Source organism: Pongo pygmaeus, chromosome 12, assembly GCF_028885625.2.
Source record: "Pongo pygmaeus isolate AG05252 chromosome 12, NHGRI_mPonPyg2-v2.0_pri, whole genome shotgun sequence".
NCBI classification, from domain to species: domain Eukaryota; kingdom Metazoa; phylum Chordata; class Mammalia; order Primates; family Hominidae; genus Pongo; species Pongo pygmaeus.
In genome coordinates this window covers 68299435-68325396 of record NC_072385.2, presented here as the reverse complement: position 1 = coordinate 68325396, position 25962 = coordinate 68299435, and the positions used below count along the sequence as shown (strand labels likewise).

The following is a 25962-nucleotide window of genomic DNA, read 5'->3' as shown; positions in this document are numbered from 1 at the left end:
TCCTTTTGATGACAGCCAACCTAGTGGGTACGAAATGTAATCTTGCTATTTTGATTTGCATTTACCTGATAGCTAATGATTCGTGTACTTACCGGCCATTTTTACATCTTCTTTGGCCAAATGTCTGCTCAAATTGTTCGGCCCATTTTAAAATTTTGGTTGTTTCTTTGTTTTTTTTATTTTTAGAGTTGGGATGTCGCTCTGTCACCCAGACTGGAGTACAGCAGTGGTGTGATAATGGCTCATTGCAGCCTCAAACTCCTGGGCTCAAGTGATGCTCCCAACTTAGCCTCCCGACTAGCTAGGATTATAGATGCCAGCCACTGTGGCTGGCTATTTTGTTTTGTTTTTTGGCTGTTTTGTTCACTGAGTTGTAAAAGTTCTTTGTATATTCTACATACACGTCCCTTATAGGATATATGATTTGCTGATATTTTCTACCTTTCTGTGAGTTGTCTTTTCACTGTCTTGATGGAGTCATTTGTAGTGCACACATTTTAAATCTTGATGAAGTCCAATTTATCTATTTTTTCTTTTGTTGTTGTACCCTTGGTGTTATATCTAAAAATCTATTGCCTAATCTGAAGTCATAAACATTTATACCTATCCCTTCTATGTTTATGATTTTAGCTCTTATATTTAGGTCTTTGATCCATTTTGAGTTAGTTTCTGTAGATGATGTGAAGTGAGAGAGAGATAAAAGAATGAGGGGCTAGGCGCAGTGGCTCACACCTATAATCCTAGCACTTTGGGAAGCTGAGGCAGGAGTATCCCTTGAGACCAGGAGTTTGAGACCAGCCTGGCCAACATGGTGAAATCCCATCTCTACTAAAAATACAAAAATTAGCTGTATGTGGTGGCACACACCTGTTGTCCCAGCTACTTGGAAGGCTGAGGCAGGAAAACTGCTTGAGCCCAGGAGGTGGAGGTTGCAGTCAGCTGAGATCAGGCTGCTGCACTCCAGCCTGGCTGACAGAGCGAGACTCAATCTCATTAACAAACAAACAAACAAACAAGGCTGGGCGCAGTGGCTCATGCCTGTAATCCCAGCACTTTGGGAGGCCAAGGCGGGTGGATTACGAGGTCAGGAGATCGAGACCAGCCTGGCTAACACGGTGAAACCCATCTCTACTAAAAATACAAAAAATTAGCTGGGCACGGTAGCACATGCCTGTAATCCCAGCTACTCAGGAGGCTGAGCAGGAGAATCGCTTGAACCCAGGAGGTGGAGATTGCAGTGAGCTGAGATGATGCCACTGCACTCCAGCCTGGGTAACAGGGCAAGACTCCATCTCAAAAAAAAAAAAAAAAAAAAGAATAAGAAGAATAAGGAAAATCACAACTAAAATGTCTACTAAAATTATAGTTTATATTGTACACATGAAGTGCCTAAGAGTTTTATTTTAAAAAATTATTAGCTAAACTAGCTTCAAAACTATAATTCTTCTATTTGAAAGCAACTGGAATGGCTAATAAGGTCATTTATTTTTGGAAATAAAAAGTTATGAGTTAGGCAAACTGCACTTAATCATGTTATCTGGTCCAATAAGGCAATAATTATTAATGGCTGCTAAAACTATTAAGTGACAGGTTCAGTGGGAACTCTGTGATAGACCATGTGATAACACCAGAACCCACTGAATAATTTTAACATCACTAAATGTGGGACACCCAGACATCACATTCCTCCAAATGTGATGCAATGAGAAGTACATGCTGCTGCCTATGAATAATCTTGCCAAAATAATTGAACCTAAACCTAATCAAGTTTCTAGATCTAACTACTAGTTTATAAAAAATATGGAGGCTAGAGGAACAAGAACAATACACTATGGATACAGTCAGCCAAATCCAGAACGTGAGAAATCCTACAGGGCAAATGACCCAGGCATCAGCCAAAAAAAATGGCATACAAAAAGAGAGGGGCTAGGTGTGGTGGCTCATGCTTGTAATCCCAACATTTTGGGAGGCTGAGTGAGGAGATCACTTGAGGCCAGGAGTTAAGACCAGCCTGGGTAATACAGCAAGACCCCATCTCTCCAAAATAATTTTTAAAAATTAGCTGGGTATGGTGGTACATGCCGGTAGTCCTAGTAATCAGGAGGCTGAGGCGGGAAGATTGCTTGAGTCTAGTTCAAGGTTACAGTGAGTTATGATCATGCCACTGCACTCCCACCCAAGCAACAGAGAGAAATCCTGTCTCAGGAAGAGACAGAGAGAGAGAGAAGAAAGTGTTATAAACTAAAATAGAAATATCAAGCAAATGCAATTTGTGAACCTTGTTTAGAATATGATTAAAAAAAAACTTTTTTCATTTATCTTGGGTGTATACCTAGGAGTAAAATTACTGAGTCATATGGTAGCTCTATATTAAACCTTTTGGGGAACTGCAAGACCTTTCCAAAGTGGCCGCACCATTTTGTAAACTAAAATAGACATATCAGTCGGGAGCAGTGGCTCATGCCTATAATCCCAGCACTTTGGGAGGCCAAGGCAGGTGGATCACCTGAGGTCAAGAGTTTGAGACCAGCCTGGCCAACGTGGTGAAAACCCATTTCTACTAAAAATATAGAAATTAGCTGAGTGTGGTGGCACGCGCCTGTACACTCAGCTATTGAGGAGGCTGACGCAGCAGAATCGCTTGAACCTGTGAGGTGGAGATTGTAGTGAGCCAAGATAGCGCCACTGCACTCTAGCCTGGGTGACAGAGCAAGACTCTATCTCAAAAATAAAATAAAATAAGATAAAATAAAATACACATATCAAACAAATGTAATTTTTGGACATTGTTTAGAATATTTTTGAGACAATTAGGAAAAACTGGATATGGGCTGAGTATTAGCCAATAAGAAATTACTGTAAATTTTGTTAGTTATAATAAAGGCATTGTAATTGTTTTATTATCTCTCTTTTTTTTTGGAGGCAGAGTCTCACTCTGTCACCCAGACTGGAGTGCAGTGGCACCATCTCAGCTCACTACAACGTCTGTCTCCTGGTTCAAGCAATTCTCCTGCCTCAGCCTCTGGAGTAGCTGGGATTACAGGCACGTGCCACCACACCCAGCTAATTTTTGTATTTTTAGCAGAGATGGAGTTTCACCATGTTGACGAGGCTGGTCTCGTACTCCTGACCTCAGGTGACCCACCTGCCTTGGCCTCCCAAAGTGCTGGGATTACAGGCATGAGCCATTGCGCCTGGAAGGTATTGAAATTGTTTTAAAAGTGTCTTTATCTGTAGAACTACCATATGATACAGCAATCCCCACTGCGAGGTATACATCCCTAGAAAGGAATCAGTATATTGGAGAGATATCTGCACTCTATTCATGTTTACTGCAGCACTATTCACAATAGCCAAGATAGGGAATCAACTTAAGTGTCCATCAATGGACGAATGGATAAAGAAAATGCAGTACACATACACAATCGAGTACTATTCAGCCATAAAGAAGAATGAGATCCTGTCATGTGCAACAACATAGATGGAGCTGGAGGACATTATGCTAAGTGAAATGATCCAGGGACAGAAAGACAAATATTACATATTCTCACTTATATGTGGGAGGTAAAATAGTAGATCTCATGGAGATAGAGAATAGAATGGTCGTTATCAGAGGCTGGGAAGGGAAACTGGGGAGGGTGAAGACAAAGAGAAATTAGTTAATTGTCAAAAAAAATACAGCTAGATAGAAGTTCCAGTATTTGAAAATACAATAGGGAAATTATAGTTGACAATATTTTATCGTATATTTCAAAATAGCTAGAAAAGAATAATTGTATTGTTCTCAGGCCAGGCGTGGTGGCTCATACCTGTAATCCTAGATCCAAGTGAGATGATAGAATCCCTCCCAAAAAGACCTTCCTGGCCAGGTGCAGTGGCTTACACCTGTAATCCTAACACCTTGGGATTGGGAGGTGGATCCCAATGAGATGGGAGGATCACTTGAAGCCAGGAGTTGGGGACCAGCCTGGTTAACATAGCGAGACCCCATCTCTCTCTCTCTCTCTCTTTCTCTCTCTCTCTCCCCCTCCCTCCCTCTTTCCTTTTTTTCTTTTCTTTTCTTTCTTTCTCTCTCTTTCTTGCTTTCCCTCTATCTCTCTTTCTTTCTTTTTTTTTTTGAGACAGGGTCTCACTCTGTCACCCAGGCTGGAGTGCTGTGCATGATTTCGGCTCACTACAACCTCTGCCTCCCAGGCCAATCAGCTAATTTTTGTATTTTTAATAGAGATGGGGTTTCACCATGTTGGCTAGACTGGTATTGAATTTCTGGCCTCAACTGATTCACCTGCCTTGGCCTCCCCAAGTGCTGGCATTACAGGCATGAGCCACCGTGCCCAGCCACAATCTCTATTTCTTTTAAATACAATAAAATAAAAAATAATAAAATTATAATAAAAAAGTCATTCCTGAGTAGGATGACTCGGGTTAGGAATGACTTAGGTTTTCACGATAGATCTGGAGTTTCCAAAACTCTGGGTAAACAGAGCTCAGGCTCTGAGGACAGGCACACCTGTGTCTAATCCTGCTTCTGCTACATGATAGGTAAATTTGGGCAGGTAACTTAAATTTTTTAAAGCCTTATTGGAGTTACAACATGAAATTTACACATCTCAAAATTTACCTATTACAAGTATGCAATTTGATTATTTTTAGTAAATTTTTATGGTTGTGTAACCATTACCAAAATCTAGTTTTAGTATTCCATCAATCCAAAGTTGTCCCATGCCCATTTGCAGCCAAACCTGGCTTCCAGTTTCAGCCCCAGCAATCACTAACCTGCTTTCTGTATCTATAACCTTGCTTTTTCTATATTTGTGATTCTCCTATGAAATCACAGTCTTTTTATCTGCTATAGTGTTTTTTTACTTCATCCATGTTACAGCATGTATTGGTTTGTTTTTATCACCAAATATTCTATTGTATGGCTATACTACGTATTGTTTACTCATTCACAAACTGATAGACATTTGAATAGTTTCCACTTTTTGCCTATTATGAGTAATCCTGCAATGGACATGTAGGTATGAGTCCATGGACATATGTTTTCTTTTAGGTATATACCTAGGTGTGAAATTGCTGGGTTATATGGCAATTTATGCTTAATTTTTTAAAAAACTGTCAAACTGCTTTCCAAAGTGCCTGTACCATTTTACATCCTCACCAGGAATGTAGGAGTGTTTGTTTCTCCACATTCTTGCCAAACTTGTTTTCTATTTCTTTGTTTTTGTTTTATTTTGTTTGTTTTTGAGACGGAGTCTCGCTCTGTCACCCAGGCTGGAGTGCAGTGGCACGATCTCCGCTCACTGCAATCTCTGCCTCCCAAGTTTAAGCGATTCTCCTGCCTGAGCCTCCTGAGTAGCAGGGATTACAGGCACCTGCCACCACACCCGGCTAATTTTTGTATTTTTAGTAGAGACAGGGTTTCACCATGTTGGTCAGGCTGGTCTCAAACTCCTGACCTGAGGTGAGCCACTTGCCTTGGCTTCCCAAAGTGTTGGGATTACAGGAATGAGCCGCCTAGCCCCGCCAAAACTTGTTTTCTATTTTTCTGATTATAGCCATTCTAGTGGGTATTAAGTGTCATCTTATTATGCTTTCAATGTGCATTTCTCTAATGATTAATGATGATGAATATCTTTTTATGTGCTTATTTGCCATTCATAAATCTTCTTTGGTAAAATATCTATTCAAATGTTTTCTTCTAGTTCATGGCTTTTCTCTTTTTTTTTTTTTTTTCTTGAGATGGAGTTACACTCTGTTGCCCAGGCTGGAGTGCAGTGGCATGATTTCAGCTCACTGCAACCTTTGCCTCCTGGATTTAAGCAATTCTCCTACCTCAGCCTCCCAAGTAGCTAACTGGGATTGTAGGCGCCCGCCACCACGCCCAGCTAATTTTTGTATTTTTAGTAGAGATGGGCTTTCACCATGTTGGCGAGGCTGGTCTCAAACTCCTGACCTCAGGTGATCCACTCGCCTCAGTCTCCCAAAGTGCTGGGATTACAGGCGTGAGCCACTGCGCCCGGCCCTTTTGCTTTATTTTCTACTTTTTTTTTTAAATTGCTTTTTGCCTAAGACAGACCAAGATTTTTTGGTTTTGTTTTCTTTTCTTCTTCTTTTTTTTTTTTTTTTTTTTTTGAGATAGGGTCTGGCTCTGTCACCCAGGCTGTAGCGCAGTAGCGCAATCTCAGCTCACTGCAAACTCTGCCTCCTGGGCTCAAACCATCTTCCCACCTCTGCCTCTCAAGTAGCTGGGACTATAGGCACGGCTAATTTTTGTATTTTTTGTAGAGATGGGGTTTCACCATCTGGCCTAGGCTGGTCTTGAACTCCTGAGCTCAAGCGATCCACCCACCTTGGCCTCCCAAAGTGCTGGGATTACAGATGTGAGCCATTGTCCCAGTCTAGATTTTTTGTTTCAATACATGAACTAAAAGCTTTAAATTTCTATTATGTCAATTATCAATTTTTTCTTTTATAGATCATGATTTTAGTGTCATATCTAAGCAAACTTTGCTTAACTTAATATCAAAAGATTTTCCTCCTGTTTTTTTTTCTGAAATTTATAGTTTTAGCTTTTATATTTAGGTCTATGATCCACTTAAATCAATTTTTATGTGTGATGTGAGGTAAGAATCAAAGTTCTTTTTTTTCCCTCCCACATCATTAATTGAAAAGATTACCCTTTCCCCATGGATTGTTTTAGCACCATTGTTGAAAATCAATTGACCATAATGTAAAGGTTTATTTGTGGACTATCTATTTGATTCCATTGATCGATAGATCTGCCTCTATGCCAGTATTACAGTCTTCATTACTGTAGCTTTATAATAAGTTTTGAATTCAGGTAGTGGAAGTTCTCCATCTTTTTCCTGTTTCAAAATCCCTTTATTCTGGTTCCTTTTCATTTCATATAAATTTTAGGGCCAAACTTGCCAAGTTTTTTTTTTTTTTTTTGAGGAGTCTTGCTCTGTCACCAGGCTGGAGTGCAGTGGCGCGATCTCTGTCACTGCAACCTCTGCCTCCCGGGTTCAAGAGATTCTCCTGCCTCAGCTTCCTGAGTGGCTGGGATTACAGGCGCGTGCCAACACGCCCAGCTAATTTTTGTATTTTTAGTAGAGACAGGTTTTTGCCATGTTGGCCAGGCTTGTCTTGAACTCCTGATCTCAGGTGATCTGCCCTCCTTGGCCTCCCCAAGTGCTGGGATTACAGGCGTGAGCCACCGCGCCCGGAATCATGTTCTTTCTTTAAAAATACAAATTGGCAATCCCCTTAATTCCACAAAGAGGAAAAGTAAAAGAACACAGAAATGCTTGAGTTCAATTTGCTGAGACCAATAAAATGCACTTTCAAGAAAACTGCACAGCTCTAGCATTGGAGGCCACAAAAATAAGATACGGACTCTATACTCAAGGAATTTATGAACAGATAAATTTTTCTGCTGGCTGAGGTACTTCTCTGACTGTTAAAGCAGGTAAAAGGAAGAAATGTTCCTCCGAGACTTCCTACCTATTCTAACCTCTCAAACTTCCAATTGCAACAATGGCAGCTTTATTTTTATCTTAATATTTATGTGTTGAGGGTTCCATATAAGATTAAATTTGAATAAAGCACTGTATGCCTTTAAAAAGGTTTGAAAATCACTGGTCTAATAAAAGAACAGTGAAAACTGACAGGCAGCTATATTCTAAAAAGAATACTGGATTGAGGGTTCATGATGCCTGTTTTATCCTAGTTGTTGAACATGTACAGCCATGTCAAAGGAAAAGTTCTGGTTCTCACCTCTCATAAAGGATGGCATTTTAAAGGTGAATTTTAATGTCATTCATCTAATAAATATTTGTTGCATGTAATAAGCACAATGTTATTCATATATTCATAGTAAAGTAATAGGGAGAAAGGAAGTAAGGAACATCCTGAGGATATCAAATGTCATCAGAGATGTGACAAGCTAGGTCTCAGAGCACAAGTTTGCCAATTGATTAAAAAGGAAAGAAAAGAGGCATCGTAGATAGAATCATAGGTCCAGAAGAACAGAATTAGAAATAGCTACCACTGAATGAACATTTCCTCTATGCATAGACTTTTATCCTCACCACACCTATGGAGATAGAAGTTATTATCCCCATGCAGACAGGGGTATGCCAAAATCACAAAACTCGTGAGTGGCAGCGCCACGTTTGAAACTGGGGTTGTCTGATTTCAAAGCCAAGGCTCTGGGTTCACAGAAGTACATGTACTGAAGAGGTGTGAAGCAACATGGGGCTACTGGAAGAAGGAGGCGGTGAGCCACGAGGCTGGAAATGCAGTCACCTGCTCTCGCTCACTTAACCATAGAGCAACTTGGGCAAAGAAGGGGTGGGCTGACATTGGAGTATGATTTCAAATAAGCATGTGTGTATCCATCCCAGTTCTGTCCGCTGAAAAGGCCTAGAAGCAATGACACACCAAGCCCTGTCGAATGGTGGGGTCCGCCAGGACCTCCAGGCTTGCTCCCCGCCCTACCCGCCAGCTTCTCCGCCACATTCCACTGCCGCAGCAGAACCGGTGTCTTTCACCTGCCTGCGTCTTCTGCAGTTCGTTAAGCGGCGCCCTTAGCTCCTGTGACACTTTAGGGAGAAAGCCGAAGCACCCGCGATGTTGGCCGCCATTAACGCCCGGCAAAGCGCCGCGAACTAGAAGCCCCGAAGAACCCGGGTAGGCAGCGACCGTGACGGCCGAGCCGGAAGCGGAGCTGCGGGAGGGGCCTCGACGCTCCTCCATCTTTTATTGGAGCTCACCGCTGCCAGTCGCGCTGCCCGCCCGTCTCACCCTTTTCGTGCAGGCATTCAGCTAAATGACGGGCGGAGCCCGGCGGCGGCTTCCGGTCGGGGGAAAAAAGTTGGGCCGAAGGAGGGGCCGGGAAGACGCAGGAGGAAGAAGAGAAAACGGCCGGGCGGCGGTGGCTGTAGGTTGTGCGGCTGCAGCGGCTCTTCCCTGGGCGGACGATGGACAGCCAGGGCAGGAAGGTGGTGGTGTGCGACAACGGCACCGGGGTAAGCGCTGGGCGAGGAGGCCTTGGCGGCCCCAGACGCGGGCGGGGACGAGCAGCGGGCGCACCGGCCCTCGGCCCCCTGGGCTGCACCTCCGGGCCCTTGGGGCGAAGGGGCGCGGGGCTGTGCCTCCCACCTCCGCGGGCGTGGGAGCGAGCCTGCCGTTCCCTGGTCTCCCCTGAGCCTGCTACCCATTTAGCCTGCCACCCCCTCAACCTTCCGGGTCGGGGCTGCGGGCGAGACCGGCACTGGACACGGAGCCTACTGGCCGCCCGGCAGGGACCTGCCCCGCGCTTATGCGGGGGCAACTGGGCTAAAGCGGACGGAGGGGTAAAAGGCTCGGTTTATGTGTTCCGAGAAGGGCTCTTTTCTCCAGGGCCGCCGGTTTGTAAAAAGGAGAAAGACCTAGAGGCCTTCTTCCTGTACAGTTGAAGATGCACCAAACGAGAAGCAGGAAGCGGGTTTACTTAAAAAAAAAAAAAGGGAAGTGCTGTCATGGAGTGTGGACCTCAGCCCTTTCGCTATGTTTGTTGGGCTTTTTATTAGTTTTTTCGAGGAAAGGGGTCCAGATCGGCAGCGCATCGTTCACTTTTTGTTCTACACACTGGTGATTTGGCCCAGGAGCAGGCCCGCAGAGACCAACATGTTCCATTGAGTGGTTTTGGGTGACCTAGGACCCCGCAAGACTCAAGTGTTAATTCCACTGGCCTTAGGGGAAGTTAGTTAGTGTTGGTTATCCCACCCCCAGCCCCTTTTTTCCCCTTCGTTTCAGAATACAGGTAATGTTAGCCTTTAAGATTCAAAAATTGTAAAATCTGACTAAAGCACTGATTTAGAAACTATTTGAAAATTGTTTCTGTAATCCTAGCACTTTGGGAGGCACAGGCGGGCGGATCACCTGAACTTAGGAGTTCGAGACCAGCCTAGCCCACGTGGTGAAACCCCGGTCTCTACTAAAAATACAAAAATTAGCCGGCCGTGGTGGCGCATGCCTGTAATCCCAGCTACTTGGGAGGCTGAGGCAGGAGAATCGCTTGAAGCCAGGAAGCGGAGGTTGCAGTGAGCCGAGATTGCGCCACTGCACTCCAGCCTGGGCGACAAGAGTGAAACTCCGTCTCAATTAAAAAAAAAAAAAGGTTGTTTCATTCAGACCTCCCTCTTGCCAGATTAAAAAAAAAAATGTATTTTGGGTAGCAAAGTCAGCAAATTAGAAGATGGAAATATTATTTATTCTGGATGACTTCTATAGTGATTTCTAACCATTTTGATGTTGCAACATTTTTGTGACTTTTCTCCCCTCCCTCCCATAAATATATGAATTAAAGTACCTTTTACTTGAACAAAACACTTTGGAATCTGAATTGTTGAGGGGGAAAAGAGTTGGTATTTACTGCCATAATACTGCCCTTGATTAGATTTGTTACAAAATTTTACAAGCAATAATTGTGGTAGCTTCATCTGAACTGTGTTAAAAATGGACTAGAGTAAAGAGAGTGTTAACATGCAATGAGGCCAGGCGCGGTGCCTCAGGCCTGTAATCCCAGCACTTTGGGAGGTCGAGGCGGGCGGATCACCTGAGGTCAGGAGTTCGAGACCAGGCTGGCCAACATGGTGAAACCCCGTCTCTCTACTAAAAATACAAAAATTAGCCGGGCATGGTGGTGGGCGTCTGTAATCCCAGCTACTCGGGAGGCTGAGGCAGGAGAATCGCTTGAACCCGGTAGGCGGAGGTTGCAGTGAGCCAAGGTCGCACCACTCCAGCCTGGGCAACAGAGCAAGACTCCGTTTCAAAAAAAAAAAAAAAAGAAAGAAAACCAAAACATATTAATGGGACGGTTTTTAAGAATGTAATACTTTTAAAAAGGCAGATCCACTGCTATGGAAACATGTCTAAGATTTTAAGTTGAAAAAGGTTTTAGAATGATTCAGTTTAAGTGTGTGTGCCTTATTAAAGATGTATGTCCACAAACTCGTATCTGCATATGAAAGTTTTGGAGGGATACATAAGAAATGTTCATAATGGTTACCTATGAGACAGAGGATAAAGGAGTGAGGGAAGGTGGAGAGGACTTCATGACCTTTCTGAATTATTGGAAAAATGTTCTTTATTTGAACAAAGCAAATATTATTAAACTATATTTAAACTAAATTAACCATAAACGCATGTTACAAGTGTGGTTAAAATTCAGTTAAATGTGCTTTTTAAAAAAGTATTAGCCTGATTTCCACTATAGTTTCAAATTGGCCTCTAAATAAATTCAAAACTTTAAAAATTGAATTTAAAATTTTTTGTTTTGTGATTGTGTCAGATACTCTTTTTAGAAAGTCAAGCCAGTTATATTTTAATGAATTCTTCTCTTTTAGGGGTTCAAGGTAATGAGCCCTGTATTTGTAGTATATATGAGTTTTTAAATATTAAATTAGAATGGGAATGTTAACCGTAAGCTGATTTTTTTTTTTTTTGGACACAGGATCTAGCTCTGTTGCCCAGGCTGGAGAGCAATGGCGTGATCTTGGCTCTCTGCAACCTCTGCCTCCTGGGCTCAAGAGGTTCTCCTGCTTCAGCCTCCCGAGTAACTGGGACTACAGGCTTGTGCCACCACACCCAGCTAATTTTTTTATTTTTGTAGAGACTGGGTCTCCCTGTTACCCAGGCTGGTCTTGAACTCCTGGGCTTAAGAGATCTGCCCACCTCGGCCTCCTAAAGTGCAAGGATTACAGGCTTGAGCCACTGCACCCTGCTGTCAGAAGCTAATGTTATGTTACTATTCCATTAGTTAGCTAATATTAGCTGATTTTAGGCCGGGCATTGTGGCTCATGCCTGTAATCCCAGCACTTTGGGAGGCCGACGTAGGAGGTTCACTTGAGGTCAGGAGTTTGAGATCAGCATGGCCATCATGGTGAAACCCCATGTCTACTAAAAATACAAAAATTAGCCGGGCATGGTGGCTGAAGCCTGTAATCCCAGCTACTTGGGAGGCTGAGGCAGGAGAACTGCTTGAGCCTGGGAGGCGGAGGTTGCAGTGAGCCGAGATCACGCCACTGCACTCCAGCCTGGGTGACAGAGTGAGACTGTGTCACAAAAAAAAAAAAAAAAGCTGATTATAATATGTTATGGGTTAGTCTTGTGTCTAATCCATATTTTTAAGATTCTTTTCCTTAAGACAAATGATCAATTTCTGTCATAAATGAAAAAAGTGAGTGTAATTAATTCAAATAAAATTTATTTGTTCTTATGCTTCTAGTTATTTTAAAATTTTATGCAGATTTTCTATGGACATGATTGGTTTCAAATGAAGAAACAGTGCTGATAAAATACATGAATCATATAACAGGAATGCTGTAATAGTTCTGAGTATGTAGAGGACTAGGAACCGGCTTAGATTGTGTATTCTGTTTCTTACCATTTGTAGACATGAATAATCATCTTGATTTTATTTAGATACCTGAAGTTATAATGATTCCTTTATAATTAAAGAAGATATTCAGATGTAATTTTGAAAATTTATGGAAATAGTTGTTATCCTAAGGTGTTTTCATTTGCTCCTTACATGCCTTAGGTTTTAAAATTGTAGGCTGGCTGGGTGTGGTTCCTCATGCCTGTATTTCCAGCATTTTGGGAGGCCGAGGTGAGAGGATTTCTTGAGGCCAAGAGTTTGAGACCAGCCTGGGTTAGTATGACAAGACCCCATATCTAGTAAAAATAAAAATAAAAATAAAATTATAGGCTTTTTAAAAAGTTGATGATTCTTTTAACCTCTCTGGCAGACCCAAATTAAATATTCTAGGACAGGAGTGTCCAGTCTTTTGGCTTCCCTGGGCCACACTGGTAGAAGAATTGTCTTGGGCCACACATAAAATACACTAACAATAGCTGATGAACTAAAAAAATCGCCAAAAAAATTTCATAATGTTTTAAGAAAGTTTATGAATTTGTGTTGGGCCTCATGCAGCCCGTGGGCAGTGGGTTGGACAAGCTTGCCTGGAAACAAGTTTGTTCTTAACGATCACATGCCCAGTGTTGGTCCCGCTCGATTTTCTATCTCCCAGCTTGACAAGTGTCTCAGTAGGGTTGCCCAGAGGAGGAAAACTCATTTGATCCAATAATTTATGTGGATTTTAACCATTCAAACCTCCTTCTGAAATCAAGCCACTTAAAGTGGCCCAGATAGGTGAAAATCTGGAGGTCTGTGAAACTCTAGGTTTAGGTCCTCTTCACGAGCTAGGCCCAGGCCCCTGGTGTTATGTTTCTTGTTACCAGACTAGGGTGATTTCATCAGCATTGAGTTAGATTACCAACAAAATGAAGGTTTCCCCAGTGCTTGCTGTGTTGCTGGCACAGTGCGTAATAAGGTCCAGTCGTACAGAGAAGCTTATAGTGCTAGAATAATTGCATTTGCATTTATGTAATTGACATTTGTAGTTGATTGTGGCCTGCTTTATCAGGCTTATGCTACTTTATATGTTGAATTTAGGAGTGTTTGAAACAGAAACAAACCAAAACCAAATTTGGTTTCATCTTGCAAAATGCTTTGGGATAAGTAGAATAAATATTTTGGTGGCCTAAGATCAGAACAGTCACTGTGCAGTTAACTTACTAAATAACATCAGTACCATGAGATAAAATTAGTAAGGGGAAAATAAATATTAAATAAGCCCAAATGGGGCTTTATAAATCCCAGGTTATTATTTTTTTGAAGAGAAAAAAATGTACTTTTAGAGCAGATGTAGATAGAATTTTTCATTTTTGCTTGAAAGAACATTATACTGTTCATATTCTTACCATTTGATGACTCAGTGGGAAGTAAGGGAACTAGTTTAAACCACACTGCTATGAAGAGGAAACTATATATGGTAAAATCTATTTCTTAAACACAGCCTTACTGCACACAATGAAAGAACGAAGTCACCACGTCTTAAAATGATTGACATGGGGGAGGAATTTCAAGGATTAAGATGATACCAATGATACCAAATGATAGTTTAGAAAAGAATATTTTCTTTGTATTTTATCACATCATGGTTTAGATTTTTTTTTTTTTTTTAGACGGAGTCTTGCTCTGTTGCCTAGGCTGGAGTGCAGTGGCATGATCTTGGCTTACTGCAGCCTCCATCTCCTGGGTTCAAGCAATTCTCCTGCCTCAGCCTCCCCAGTAGCTGGGATCACAGGTGCGCACCACCATGCCTGGCTAATTTTGTATTTTTGGTAGAGATGGGGTTTCTCCATGTTGGTCAGGCTGGTCTCCAACTCCTGACGTCAGGTGATCTGCCCGCCTCAGCCTCCCAAAGTTCTGGGATTATAGACGTGAGCACTGTGCCCGGCCTAGATTTTTTTTTAATACTGATTATTATTATTATCTGCAGAAGTAATCAGATTGTCAGTTTTATATTATTGAAAAATTGGGGCCAGGCACAGTGGCTGATGCCTATAATCCCAGCACTTTGGGAGGTAAAGGTGGGAGGATTGCTTGAGGCTGGGAGTTCAAGACCAGCCTGAGCAACAGCGAGACCCCTGTCTCTACAAAAAATAATATAGTTTTAAAATTATAATTTTTATTTTTACTGCTTCTTGCAGAGCAGGACTACCTCATAGGCAGTGTGCCCAGAGTAGCCAGTATAATTTTTTTAAAAAATTATTTTATTTTATTATTGTTTTTGAGACAGAGTCTCACTCTGTCACCCAGGCTGGAGTGTATTCAGCCGAGTGTAATCTCGGCTCACTGCTACCTCCGCCTCCCAGGTTCAAGTGATTCTTCTGCCCCAGCCTCCTGAGGAGCTGGGATTACAGGCGTGTACCACCATGCCCAGCCAATTTTGTAGTTGTAGTAGAGATGGGGTTTCACCATATTGGCCAGGCTGGTTTCGAACTCCTGACCTCAAATGATCCTCCTGCCTTGGCCTCCTAAAGTGCTGGGATTACAGGTGTGAGCCCCCACACTCAGCCTTTTTTTTTTTTTTTTTTTTTTTTCTGACAGGGTCTCACTCTGTTGCCTAGGCTGGAGTGCAGTGGTACAATCGTGGCTCAAGGCTCAATGTAGCCTCGACCTCCCTGGGCTCAGGTGATCCTCCCACCTCAGCCTCCCGAGTTTCTGGGGCTACAGGTGTGTGTCACCATGCCTGGCTAATTTTTGTATTTTTTGTAGAAACAGGGTTTTGCTCTGTAGCTTCAGGCTGGTCTCGAACTTCTAGGCCCAAGCAGTCCACCCACTTTGGCTTGCTACAGTGCCGAGATTACAGGTGTGAGCCACCGTTCCCAGCCAATTATTTTAGTTCTTGTTATTGTAACTGTTAATGTTTTCACATTTGAAGTAATGTGAAATAGTGCAATTTTTGCTATCTTGATGGATTAATATATACCCTGTATGAAGGCTGGTGCTGAATTCTATGGTAACATCTGCATCCAATAAACTACTGCTCAAGCAGAATAGTTTTATTAATAAGTGATTGACAATCTTTAATTTGAATAAAAAGCCTTTTTTTTTGTTAAACAGTAATAGTAGGTTTACAGTTGTTTTTATAGTTTCAGGGATTTCAGTTTTTGTCTTCTAACTTGGGAAATGTTTGTTGCTTAAAATATACTCACAAGATTTTCCCAAGCGGCTGCCGAAGATGGCGGAGGTGCAGGTCCTGGTGCTTGATGGTCGAGGCCATCTCCTGGGCCGCCTGGCGACCATCGTGGCTAAACAGGTACTGCTGGGCCGGAAGGTGGTGATTGTACGCTGCGAAGGCATCAACATTTCTGGCAATTTCTACAGAAACAAGCTGAAGTACCTGGCTTTCCTCCGCAAGCGGATGAACACCAACCCTTCCCGAGGTCCCTACCACTTCCGGACCCCCAGCCGCATCTTCTGGCGGACCGTGCGAGGTATGCTGCCCCACAAGACCAAGCGAGGCCAGGCCGCTCTGGACCGGCTCAGGGTGTTTGACGGCATCCCACCGCCCTACCACAAGAAAAAGCGGATGGCGGTTCCTGCTGCCCTCAAGGTTGTGCGTCTTAAGCCTACCAGAAAGTTTGCCTATCTGGGGCGCCTGGCTCATGAGGTTGGCTGGAAGTACCAGGCAGTGACAGCCACCCTGGAGGAGAAGAGGAAAGAGAAAGCCAAGATCCACTACCGGAAGAAGAAACAGCTCATGAGGCTACGGAAACAGGCCGAGAAGAACGTGGAGAAGAAAATTGACAAATACACAGAGGTCCTCAAGACCCACGGACTCCTGGTCTGAGCCCAATAAAGACTGTTAATTCCTCAAAAAAATATATATATATACTCACAAGAATGTTAAGATACAAACTACCCATCTGAACGATTATAATCGGAAGACTTTGAGTGATGTGATTATTTGCCACTTTGCCATGTTGTGTGTCCAGTGTGTAGCTCTGAAGGAGATGGGAGACGTGTCAACCTTAGCAGCCTCTTCCCTGCACTAGGATTAGACCTAGGCTCCATCCCAGGCTCCTCCTGCCACCTCCAGCTTCTCTTACGATTTCTCACTTAGTAAACTTATTTATTTACATTCAGCATGCCAAAAACGAACCTTACAAACTGGTAGATTCTCTTTTCGTTCATTCAATTATTTTTTTGAGATAATTTTTACCCATATAAGTGAGCATTTTCATCCTGATAAATGGATACTTTTGACTATGTTTATTACTTGGAGGTAGGCATAATAATTTAATATCAAAATAGTATTTCCCATATTTGAGATATTTGTGTAAATTATGACTGACATTAGGCTGGTGATCATGACAGATGTTATACAGAAATGTGGGAACAATTGGGATAATGATGAGAACAGATTCTCTTCCATATCATTTAAGTTTGTATCAAGTAAACTGGAGTTTGACTTAAAAGAGAGTTTGTGATTTGGGAGAGAAGAGTGTGTGAGAGGTGTGTGTGTGTGTGTGTGTGTGTGTATGTTTTAGTTTGAAAACACTAAAAAATACCAGATGTTATTATTTTCCTCTGAAGTAATTTTTCCTCCAAGTCTTAGGTCACATTATTTAAGAAGACATTGAGAAAAAATGAACTAGTACTCCTGAATTCTGTTCATTTTAAGGGTGGGAAGTGTATTCCAGTTCATCACTATCAACCACTGCCAAGGGGAAGTAGCTGTAAGCAAGTGGGTTATCTATTGCATATGCTATCATATCATGCTAACTTCTGCCTTAAAAAGTAATCCAGCCTGGGTGCCATGGCTCACGCCTGTAATCCCAGCACTTTGGGAGGCTGAGGCGAGCGGATCACGAGGTCAGGAGATTGAGACCATCCTGACCAACTTGGTGAAACCCCTTCTCTACTAAAAATACAAAAATTAGCCAGGTGCAGTGGCAAGCGCCTGTAATCCCAGCTACTCAGGAGGCTGAGACAGGAGAATCGCTTGAACCCGGGAGGCAGAGGTTGCAATGAGCCGAGATCACGCCACTGCACTCCAGCCTGGACGACTGAGTGAAACTCAGTCTCAATAAAATAAAATAGAATAAAATAATCCAAAAGAATTGTATAATACTTTTAGAAATGGATAGCTGTACCTGAAAAATGCCCTTACCTTGGTGGCTCAATATAAACTAAGACTAGGTTTTGTGGGCTTGTAAGAAGACATCTAAATAGTATGTTTTATGTAGTTTCTATTAATAAAATGTAAACGAGGTGAAAGGATAGGAATTGAGGTGGCATTGGGAGTGTGAACTTTCCTCATTTCAGACAAATTTTTCATAAAAGCTTTAATCTGATTGTCATGACTCTAACATACTTGAAAAAACTCTGTTTTGAAAAGACTAAGTGGGGCCAGGTGCGGTGGCTCATGCCTGTAAGCCCCAGGCTGGTGGATTACATGAGGTCAGGAGTTAGAGACCAGCCTGGCCAACATGATGAAACCCCCTCTCTACTAAAAATGCAAAAATTAGCTGGGCATGGTGGCAGGCGCCTGTAGTCCCAGCTACTTGGGAGGCTGAGGCAGAATTGCTGGAACCTAGGAGGCAGAGGTTGCAGTGAGCTGCGATGATGTCACTGCACTCCAGCCTGGGTGACAGAGCGAGACTCCATCTCAAAAAAAAAAAAGACAAGTGAAATTCTGGATGGCAGAATGTCCTAGGCTATTTATAATTAAATGTGGTTCATCAACGTCATCTCCAACAGGGCTGCTGTAGAGATCTTTGAAAATATCAAATTTTTGTTTTGGAGAGCTACATAAGATCTTGCTAAGTTTTACCGCATTAAACAAAAGAGTTTCTTGTAGATAGTAGCTTTCTTTTGTTGTTGGTTTTTTGTTTGTTTGTTTGTTTGTTTGTTTTTCGAGACAGGGTCTCATTCTGTTGCCCAGGCTGGAGTGCAGTGGCGTGATCTCAGCTCACTGCAACCTCCGCCTCCCAGGTTCAAGTGATTCTCATACCTCGGCCTCCCAAGCAACTGGGATTACAGGCATGCACCACCATACCTGGCTAATTTTTGTTAGTTTTAGTAGAGATGGGTTTCCATCATGTTGGTCAGGCTGATCTCAAACTTCTGGCCTCACGTGATTCAAGTGACGTACATAGTAGCTTTCTATCAAGAGGTACATTGCTATTTTTTGTCTACCTTTGTTTTATTACTGTCATGTATCACATTCAGGTACTATTTTTCATTCTTAATTCTAAGAATGTGTGGTGCCTGGAGCCATAGAAAAACAGACTTTTTCTGAATATTAAATATATTTTAAAATAATCATGGTATCATACTGTTAAGTCAACAGCAAAACTTTTAATATTTATTGATCATTTACTGTGTACCTATTGTGTGCCAGATGCTGTTCTAGGCAGTTGGAATTCATCAGTAAACACAGTGTAGCTAACATTAAATAAATGCTTGTTAAAGAGGGTGCAGACTATGATTACATTTCCTTTCTTATATAGCTTCCTCCTCCCACCCTGAAATTTTTGCCCTTTCCTTGCAATGTCTGCCCTTACTAAATAGACTATTATTTATTTTTTATATGTTTTTTGAGACAGGGTCTCACATGATCACGGCAGCCTTGACCTTCCAGGCTCATGTGATCCTCCCACCTCAGTCTCCGGAGTAGCTGGGACTATAGCACATGCCACAATGCTTGGCCAATTTTTAAGTTTTTTGTAGTTTTTTTTGGGGGGGAATCTTGCCATGTTGCCCATACTGGTCTCGAGCTTCTGGGCTCAAGTGATCTACCTGCCTAAGCCTCCCAAAGTGCCGGAATTACAGGTGTGAGTCACTGGGCCCAGCGTAAACAGACTATACAAGAATTTGTAACTGCCAGGCACAGTGGCTCATGCCTGTAATCCCAGCAACTCAGGAGGCTGAGACAGGAGGATCACTGGAGGCCAGGAGTTCCAGACCAGCCCGTGCAACATAGTGAGACCCCATCTCTACAAAAAATTTTAAAACTTACGCTGGGCATGGTGGCTCACTCCTGTAATCCCAGCACTTTGGGAGGCCAAGGCAGGTGGACCACTTGAGATCAGGAGTTTGAGGACAACATGGTGAAACCCCGTCTCTACTAAAAATAAAAAGAATTACCTGGGCGTGGTGAGGTACACCTGTAGTCTCAGCTACTCAGAAGGCTGAGGCACGAGAATCACTTGAACCCGTGGAGGGGGCGGTGGGGGCCAAGGTTGCAATGATCTGAGATGGAGCCACTGCACTCCAGCCTGGGTGACAGAGTGAGACTCTGTCTCAAAAAATAATAATGAAAATAAAAACTTATTCAGGCCTGGTGGCACATACCTGTAGTCCCAGCTACTTGTGAGGCTGAGGTGGGAGCATCACTTGAGCCCAGCAGTTAGAGGCCACGGTGAGCTGCAGTAGTGCCACTGCATTCCAGCCTAGGCAACATATAAGACCCCAACTCTAAATTTTAAATATTTTTTAAATTAAAAAAGTATTAAAAGCTCTTGATTCTCTCAAGTTTTACTGTAGTTAAATCCTGTAGAATATCAGTTTCTTATGTATAAAATGGAAGTTTTATCACAATGATATGTTCTCCTTGGAGCAGTACACAGAGAATGAAATTATGTTACCTGGTATTACTAAATAAATTTATCTAAATATAAAAATGTAAATAGGGCCAGGCGCGGTGGCTCACGCCTGTAATCCCAGCACTTTGGGAGGCTGAGGCGGGCCAATCACCTGAGGTCAGGAGTTCGAGACCAGCATGGCCAACATGGTGAAACCCTGTCTCTACTAAAAATGCGAAAATTAGCTGGGCGTGGTGGCAGGTGCCTGTAATCCCAGCTACTTGGGAGGCTAAGGCAGGAGAATTGCTTGGACCCGGGAGGCAGAGGTTGCAGTGAGCTGAGATCACGCCACTGCACTCCAGCCTAGGCGACAAGAGTGAAACTCCGTCTCAAACAAATAAAAGCCAAAAATGCCTAATAAATGTTTCTTTTCATAATATGGTGATACTAGTTTAAATGACACTTGGTTTTCCCATTTTGGAAAATGACATTGTCTAAGCAATTTGCCCAAAATAAATGAAAGTCTGCTTTAGAATTGAAGCTTTAGTTCTGTTCATTTTCTCACATTTCTCTTTCTAAAAATACTTAGCATTTGGCCGGGCACGGTGGCTCACACCTGTAATCCCAGCACTTTGGGACGCTGAGGCAGGCGGATCACCTGAGGTCAGGAATTTGAGACCAGCCTGACCAACATGGAGAAATCCCATCTCTACTAAAAATACAAAATTAGCTGGGCTTAGTGGCGCATGCCTGTAATCCCAGCTACTCAGGAGGCTGAGGCAGGAGAATCACTTGAACCCAGGAGGCGGAGGTTGCAGTGAGCTGAGATCATGCCATTGCACTTCTGCCTGGGCAAAAAGAGTGAAACTCCGTCTCAAAACAAAAACAAAAAAAACCTTAGCATTTGTTCAGAGAATTTGTCCATGCCACAGATACTTCTGGAGTGAGCACTGTGTGCCAGGAGCTCTGTTAGGTATCGGATTCCAGCACGAACTGCTCAGCTTAGCTCCCTGCTCTTGTGAGGCTTTTGCTCTAGTGAGGGAACGTAGGCACTAATTTAGCAGTAAATAAACATGAACCGTGGAAGTAGACAATGCCATGAAAGAAGTAAAAAGGAGGTGTTGCGGTAGCTTGAGTGGCTACTTCAGGTGGACTGAAAGCACCAGAAGTTTAAAATGTTATATAAATGCAAAGTGGTATTTTTCAGATGCTGTCTTAAAATATAGTAAATATCCTGATGCTAACCCACTTTTATTTTACTGTTTCATTCCAGTTTGTGAAGTGTGGATATGCAGGCTCTAACTTTCCAGAACACATCTTCCCAGCTTTGGTTGGAAGACCTATTATCAGATCAACCACCAAAGTGGGAAACATTGAAATCAAGGTAATATTTTATTTATTGATAAATGATAATCAAGACATGTGAGGTGTTCTTATAAAAGTAGTTTAACAGTTCTTTTAAGTAGTTTTAAAATATGTTGCCATGAAAAGCAAAGGGGAGGACAGAAGTTCTCATATTTTTAATTTATATCAACACCTGAACAGGGGCACAAAAATTGAAGTTAATTTCATCTGATTTTGTTTATGTATGGCTTGATGCCATTACTCTTTGGAGTAAAATACTTAAGTTTATTACATTAATGTGAAACGCTGTGTTAGTGACTTAAGTCCTATTACATAATATAATTTTTAAAAGAAATCGGCCTGGTATTTTTATGTCTCTCAATTCCATATATTTGTCATTGTATGTGAGTGTCTCTTTGGCACCTTAGACTTTTTCTTTTCATGTTTTTATGGCCTGATCCCTCTACTTTTTTATATAGCCATTTAGGAAAACACAGGGTGTAAATCTCATTGATTCCTCTTTTCATTAATATAACTTATTTCCATAATGTGCAGAAGGAAGCCATTCAAGCCTTTATTTGGCCTTGCATTATGTATCTTACCATAAAGAGGAAGGAAAGTTTTCATTGCCTACTCACTGTATTTAAGATGAAAGACTACATGAAAAGACGATAGATTTTTCTCCCATATTAAAGGGATCAGAAGTCAAGTAGGAGTTAACAATATTTGAGAAGAAAGAGAACAGTGAGAGGACAGTAGTCACCAGTTGGCTTTAAGTTCTTCAGGTGACTGAGGGATCAAGTTATACAGAATGCTGTAGAATTTAGGGTCTTTTTTAGTGAATTATTTGTGAACACGCTAGCATTGTTGGTCCTATCTGGATAGTCTTTAGCAAGCCTTCAGTGTAAGGTTATGAGTCATTTGAAATATGCATTAGGGCGTATCTCTTTGGGACATTTGTTTTATGTAGGAAGGTGGTAATAGGTGGTAGAGATTTGCTATGTAGCCTTCTGCTTTTGGGATAGAGAGTTGAGTTACACAACGAATAAAAATACAAGCAGAAACTTGGGTTCTGTGTTAGTTTTTTTTTTTAAGAGTTAAAGTAACAAGTTTTTCTGGCCTCTCCTGTTAACAAAAAAAATGGGACACTCAATGTAAGTTTTTCCTTTTTAAGGAGCTTTTGGAATATTTGTGGGATTCCTTACTTGCTTATTGTGAACTCCTTTCATTCTGAATGAATTCTATCTTAAATGAACTTTGACTGGAAATTAGCTAATAATAGTGATAAGGATAAACTGTTTAATGAAGTTGAAGGCTATACTTTTTATTCAGTGTCAGGTTTTTAAAGAATGGCTTTTTTATATACTGGACAGTAAAATTTTTGAGGTATGAAGAAATATCATGTATAGCCATAAATTTATTTTCCAACATAGGCACAAATAACTACACATCTCTTCATGCCCACTTTCTTCATTTTTAAGGCCAAGTGATAGAAATCAAATTTGTCAATATGCTAATAAAACATTTTTGCCAAGGAATTCCCTAGCAGCATTTGCTTGTATGGTTTGTCATTCTGTATTCTGTTGGCTCAGTTCTGCTCACTTTGTGCAATCTTGTAAGCTTATCAAGTTAAATTGTTCTTCGAGTAGAAAACAGCAAAAGATACCTGTGTCAAATAAATTTAACTTGAACACTAGAGCTTGGAAAAACAACCCTGAGCTATCTAACTCTCTGCCTACTCAGCTAGACCTTTGCTGTTGTCATTTATTTTTCTTAATTAAAGTTCTTAAATTCAGTAATGAATTAAAGAAGCTTACTTTTTGGAATTCCTGTGCTTAGTATTTTGACTTATACTTTTTGTGTCTTGTTAGCTAAAATGTGATAGACTAAAAAATGGAAATTTAAATCGTTTAATGAGTTAATTTGCATTCAGGAATAACTGTCCATGTTAATTTGGCCCTAATTATTAACTCCATTAAATATAGTAGTACTGCATCTGACCTCAACCTAATTGTCTCTATTGCTTGTATGTTTAAACATTTCAGTGAGGATTTTATTTAGGCCTTTTCTGACTCTTACTTCTACCTTCTCTCTCTTCACCTTTCTTGACCCGTTGAAGTAGAATAACAAAAAGATGGTAAGTGAGGTTACACACATGCTCTGTTTGTTTTCCACTTTTGCTTGATGGGACAGTAGTTGTTGTTTTGTGTCCCTTTAGTATTGGGGAGGGGGGGTTATTCCATATTTTTATTTTAAGTACTTTGATTTTTAACCTTTTTCATTGCTTCAATTTGATAGCAACTAATTAAGTCCTATACTTTCCTGATTGCGTACAATGGACCAAACAAGAACTAATTACTAACATAGTTTTGAATTGTTTTCCTTGTTTTTCTTGTAGATGAATGTTATAATTAAAATGGAATGTGTTGTGCATAATATTAGAAACCAAATGGCTTTATATAGGATATGTGTGATCCAGAAAATTCAAGTGAAGTTGTTACATTTGAATAAATTCACTTTATTGACCAGTATTAAATTGAACATTGACTGTCATAGCCTGTATATATATTTGCATCTAGTATGGTATCATATGTGTACTTAATAAACTGAGTAAAATTTTAATATGTAAATAAACCATAGATAGAAAAAGAGAATTCTTTCCATATCATCCTTACTGATGGGCAGATTTCACAACGTTATCTGAGGATAAATAAGAAAAAGGTAAAGCTTTTCTATAAACAACAGATTTCCCCCCCAAATAAATAACATTGTGCAGTGCGTTTTTCTTTACAACTATAAGCTTGCTGGGCTTATCTCAGACATTTAACTCTTTCATTGTATTTTTCTGTGATAGTCTAAGTGCTTCTGTAGTAGATACTTTTCAAGTTTGTTTTTAATATTGTTTGTAAGAATCTCTGACAAAAATCAGGCACTTCTAACATATATTTTAACTAGTAATAGTAACTTTGTGAAGTTTTCTTTTGAATAAACAAAAACATTTAAAAGACGAAATTTATCCTAAATAAAAGATCATACATTTGTGTTAATATTCTAATGAGATTAAGAAAAGGGTGTGCTTGCTGGGCACGGTGGCTTGTGCCTGTAATCTCAGCACTTTGGGAGGCCCAGGTGGGTGGATCACAAGGTCACGAGGTCACGAGTTCAAAACCAGCCTGATGAACATGGTGAAGCCCCATCTCTACTAAAAATACAAAAATTAGCCAGGTGTGGTGGTGTGTGCCTGTAATTCCAGCTACTCAGGAGACTGAGGCAGGAGAATCGCTTGAACCCGGGAGGCAGAGGTTGCAGTGAGCCAAGAACATGCTACTGCACTCCAGCCTGGGCAAAAGTGAGACTCCATCTCAAAAAAAAAGAAAAGGAAAGAGTGTGCTTGTAGAGAACAGTGTAGGCTCATTTTAACAGAAGTTTTTGACCGAGTGAGGTGGTTCATGCCTGTAATTCCAGCACTTTGGCAGGACGAGGTGGGAGGATAGCTTGAGCCCAGGAGTTCAAGACCAGTCTGGGCAACATGGCAAGACCTTGTCTCTACAGAAAGTTTTTTAAAAAGTAACCAGGCATAGTGATATGTGCCTCCCAAGCTACTTGGGAGGTTAAGGCAGGAGTATTGCTTGAGCCCAGAAGCTTGAGGCTGCAGTGGGTAATGACAGGGCCACTGCACTCCAGCCTGGGTGACAGAGCAAAACCCTGCCTCTATTAGTTAATTGAACAAACAAACAAATGTTTTCAGTGGAATTTTCTTCTAGGAATTTAATTGTGCTTTTGAACTTGAGTTTACTCTGTATTCTAATTTGAGGTGACATTGTTCAAAATGATTCTTGGCAAATATAATCCCTACTACCCACTTTTCATGAATTATAAATACCTTTGAAACAGCATGTCAGTTACTGTGATTTTTTTCATTGTTTCAGATAGGTGATGTTCAGTGGTGGGGCAGGTGGTTAAAACCTAAGGTCTGATCTGATCACTTATAACTTGGTTCTGAGTGATGAAAGCAAGTTATATAACACTTAGTAGGATTTTTTGATTAAAATTTTAGATATGAAAATTTTTTAATTGGATAGCTTGAATAGTCAGACTTTGTGCTTCTTAAATAAGTGAATACTCCATTTTAAATGTCCTGTTTGTTCTGAGGAAGGTAAGGATACTCAATTCCAAACATTTCTTTCAGTTAATCCTTTGTAGTATGTGTGGTCCTAGAAGTAGATACATGAGGCATTTATTTAGAGTTGGCATTGGGTCATGTAAATGTAAGCCCCTATTCGTACATTAAATAAAAAGTAAATTTCTGTTGAAATCAGATCAGACTTATTTCAAATTGGTTGAAATAATACTGATTATATTATCTAATTATCTAATCTGTTATCTTGTACAACACAAAAAAAGACGTAGAGGAAAGTTAGTAACAAAAATAGTATATATAATTACAGGTATAGATTTCCCCCCTAACATTTTATTAAGCAGTATTAAGAAAATGTAGCAACATTGAAGTGATTTTACAGTGAAACTTGTATATCCATCACCTAGATTCTGACATTAATATATATCATACTGATTTATTACATATCTGTTCATCTATTCATTCATCAGTGCATCTTGTTTTTTGATGG

At 41.1% G+C, this 25962-nt stretch overlaps 2 protein-coding genes across 2 annotated transcripts in view; both read left to right on the top strand.

The window, feature by feature from the left end:
• Nucleotides 1-6559: 6559 nt before the first annotated feature.
• Nucleotides 6560-25962, top strand: part of ACTR2 (actin related protein 2) — a 46149-nt gene continuing 26746 nt past the window's right edge. Inside the window, exons 1-2 of the mRNA XM_054475953.2 lie at nucleotides 6560-9032; nucleotides 21264-21374. Of these exons, the coding sequence (XP_054331928.1) occupies nucleotides 8985-9032; nucleotides 21264-21374 (159 nt within the window). The 5' untranslated portion in view covers nucleotides 6560-8984. The remainder of the gene's footprint in view (nucleotides 9033-21263; nucleotides 21375-25962) is intronic.
• On the top strand, nucleotides 15378-16283 carry LOC129030553 (large ribosomal subunit protein uL13-like). Its single transcript, XM_054475954.2, has one exon. The coding sequence runs from the start codon at nucleotides 15640-15642 to the stop codon at nucleotides 16249-16251; it is 612 nt and encodes a 203-aa protein (XP_054331929.1). The 5' UTR covers nucleotides 15378-15639; the 3' UTR covers nucleotides 16252-16283.

Excerpts from the sequence above, each read along its gene's own strand:
- LOC129030553 (XM_054475954.2), top strand. The coding sequence starts at position 15,640 with ATGGCGGAGGTGCAGGTCCTGGTGCTTGATGGTCGAGGCCATCTCCTG.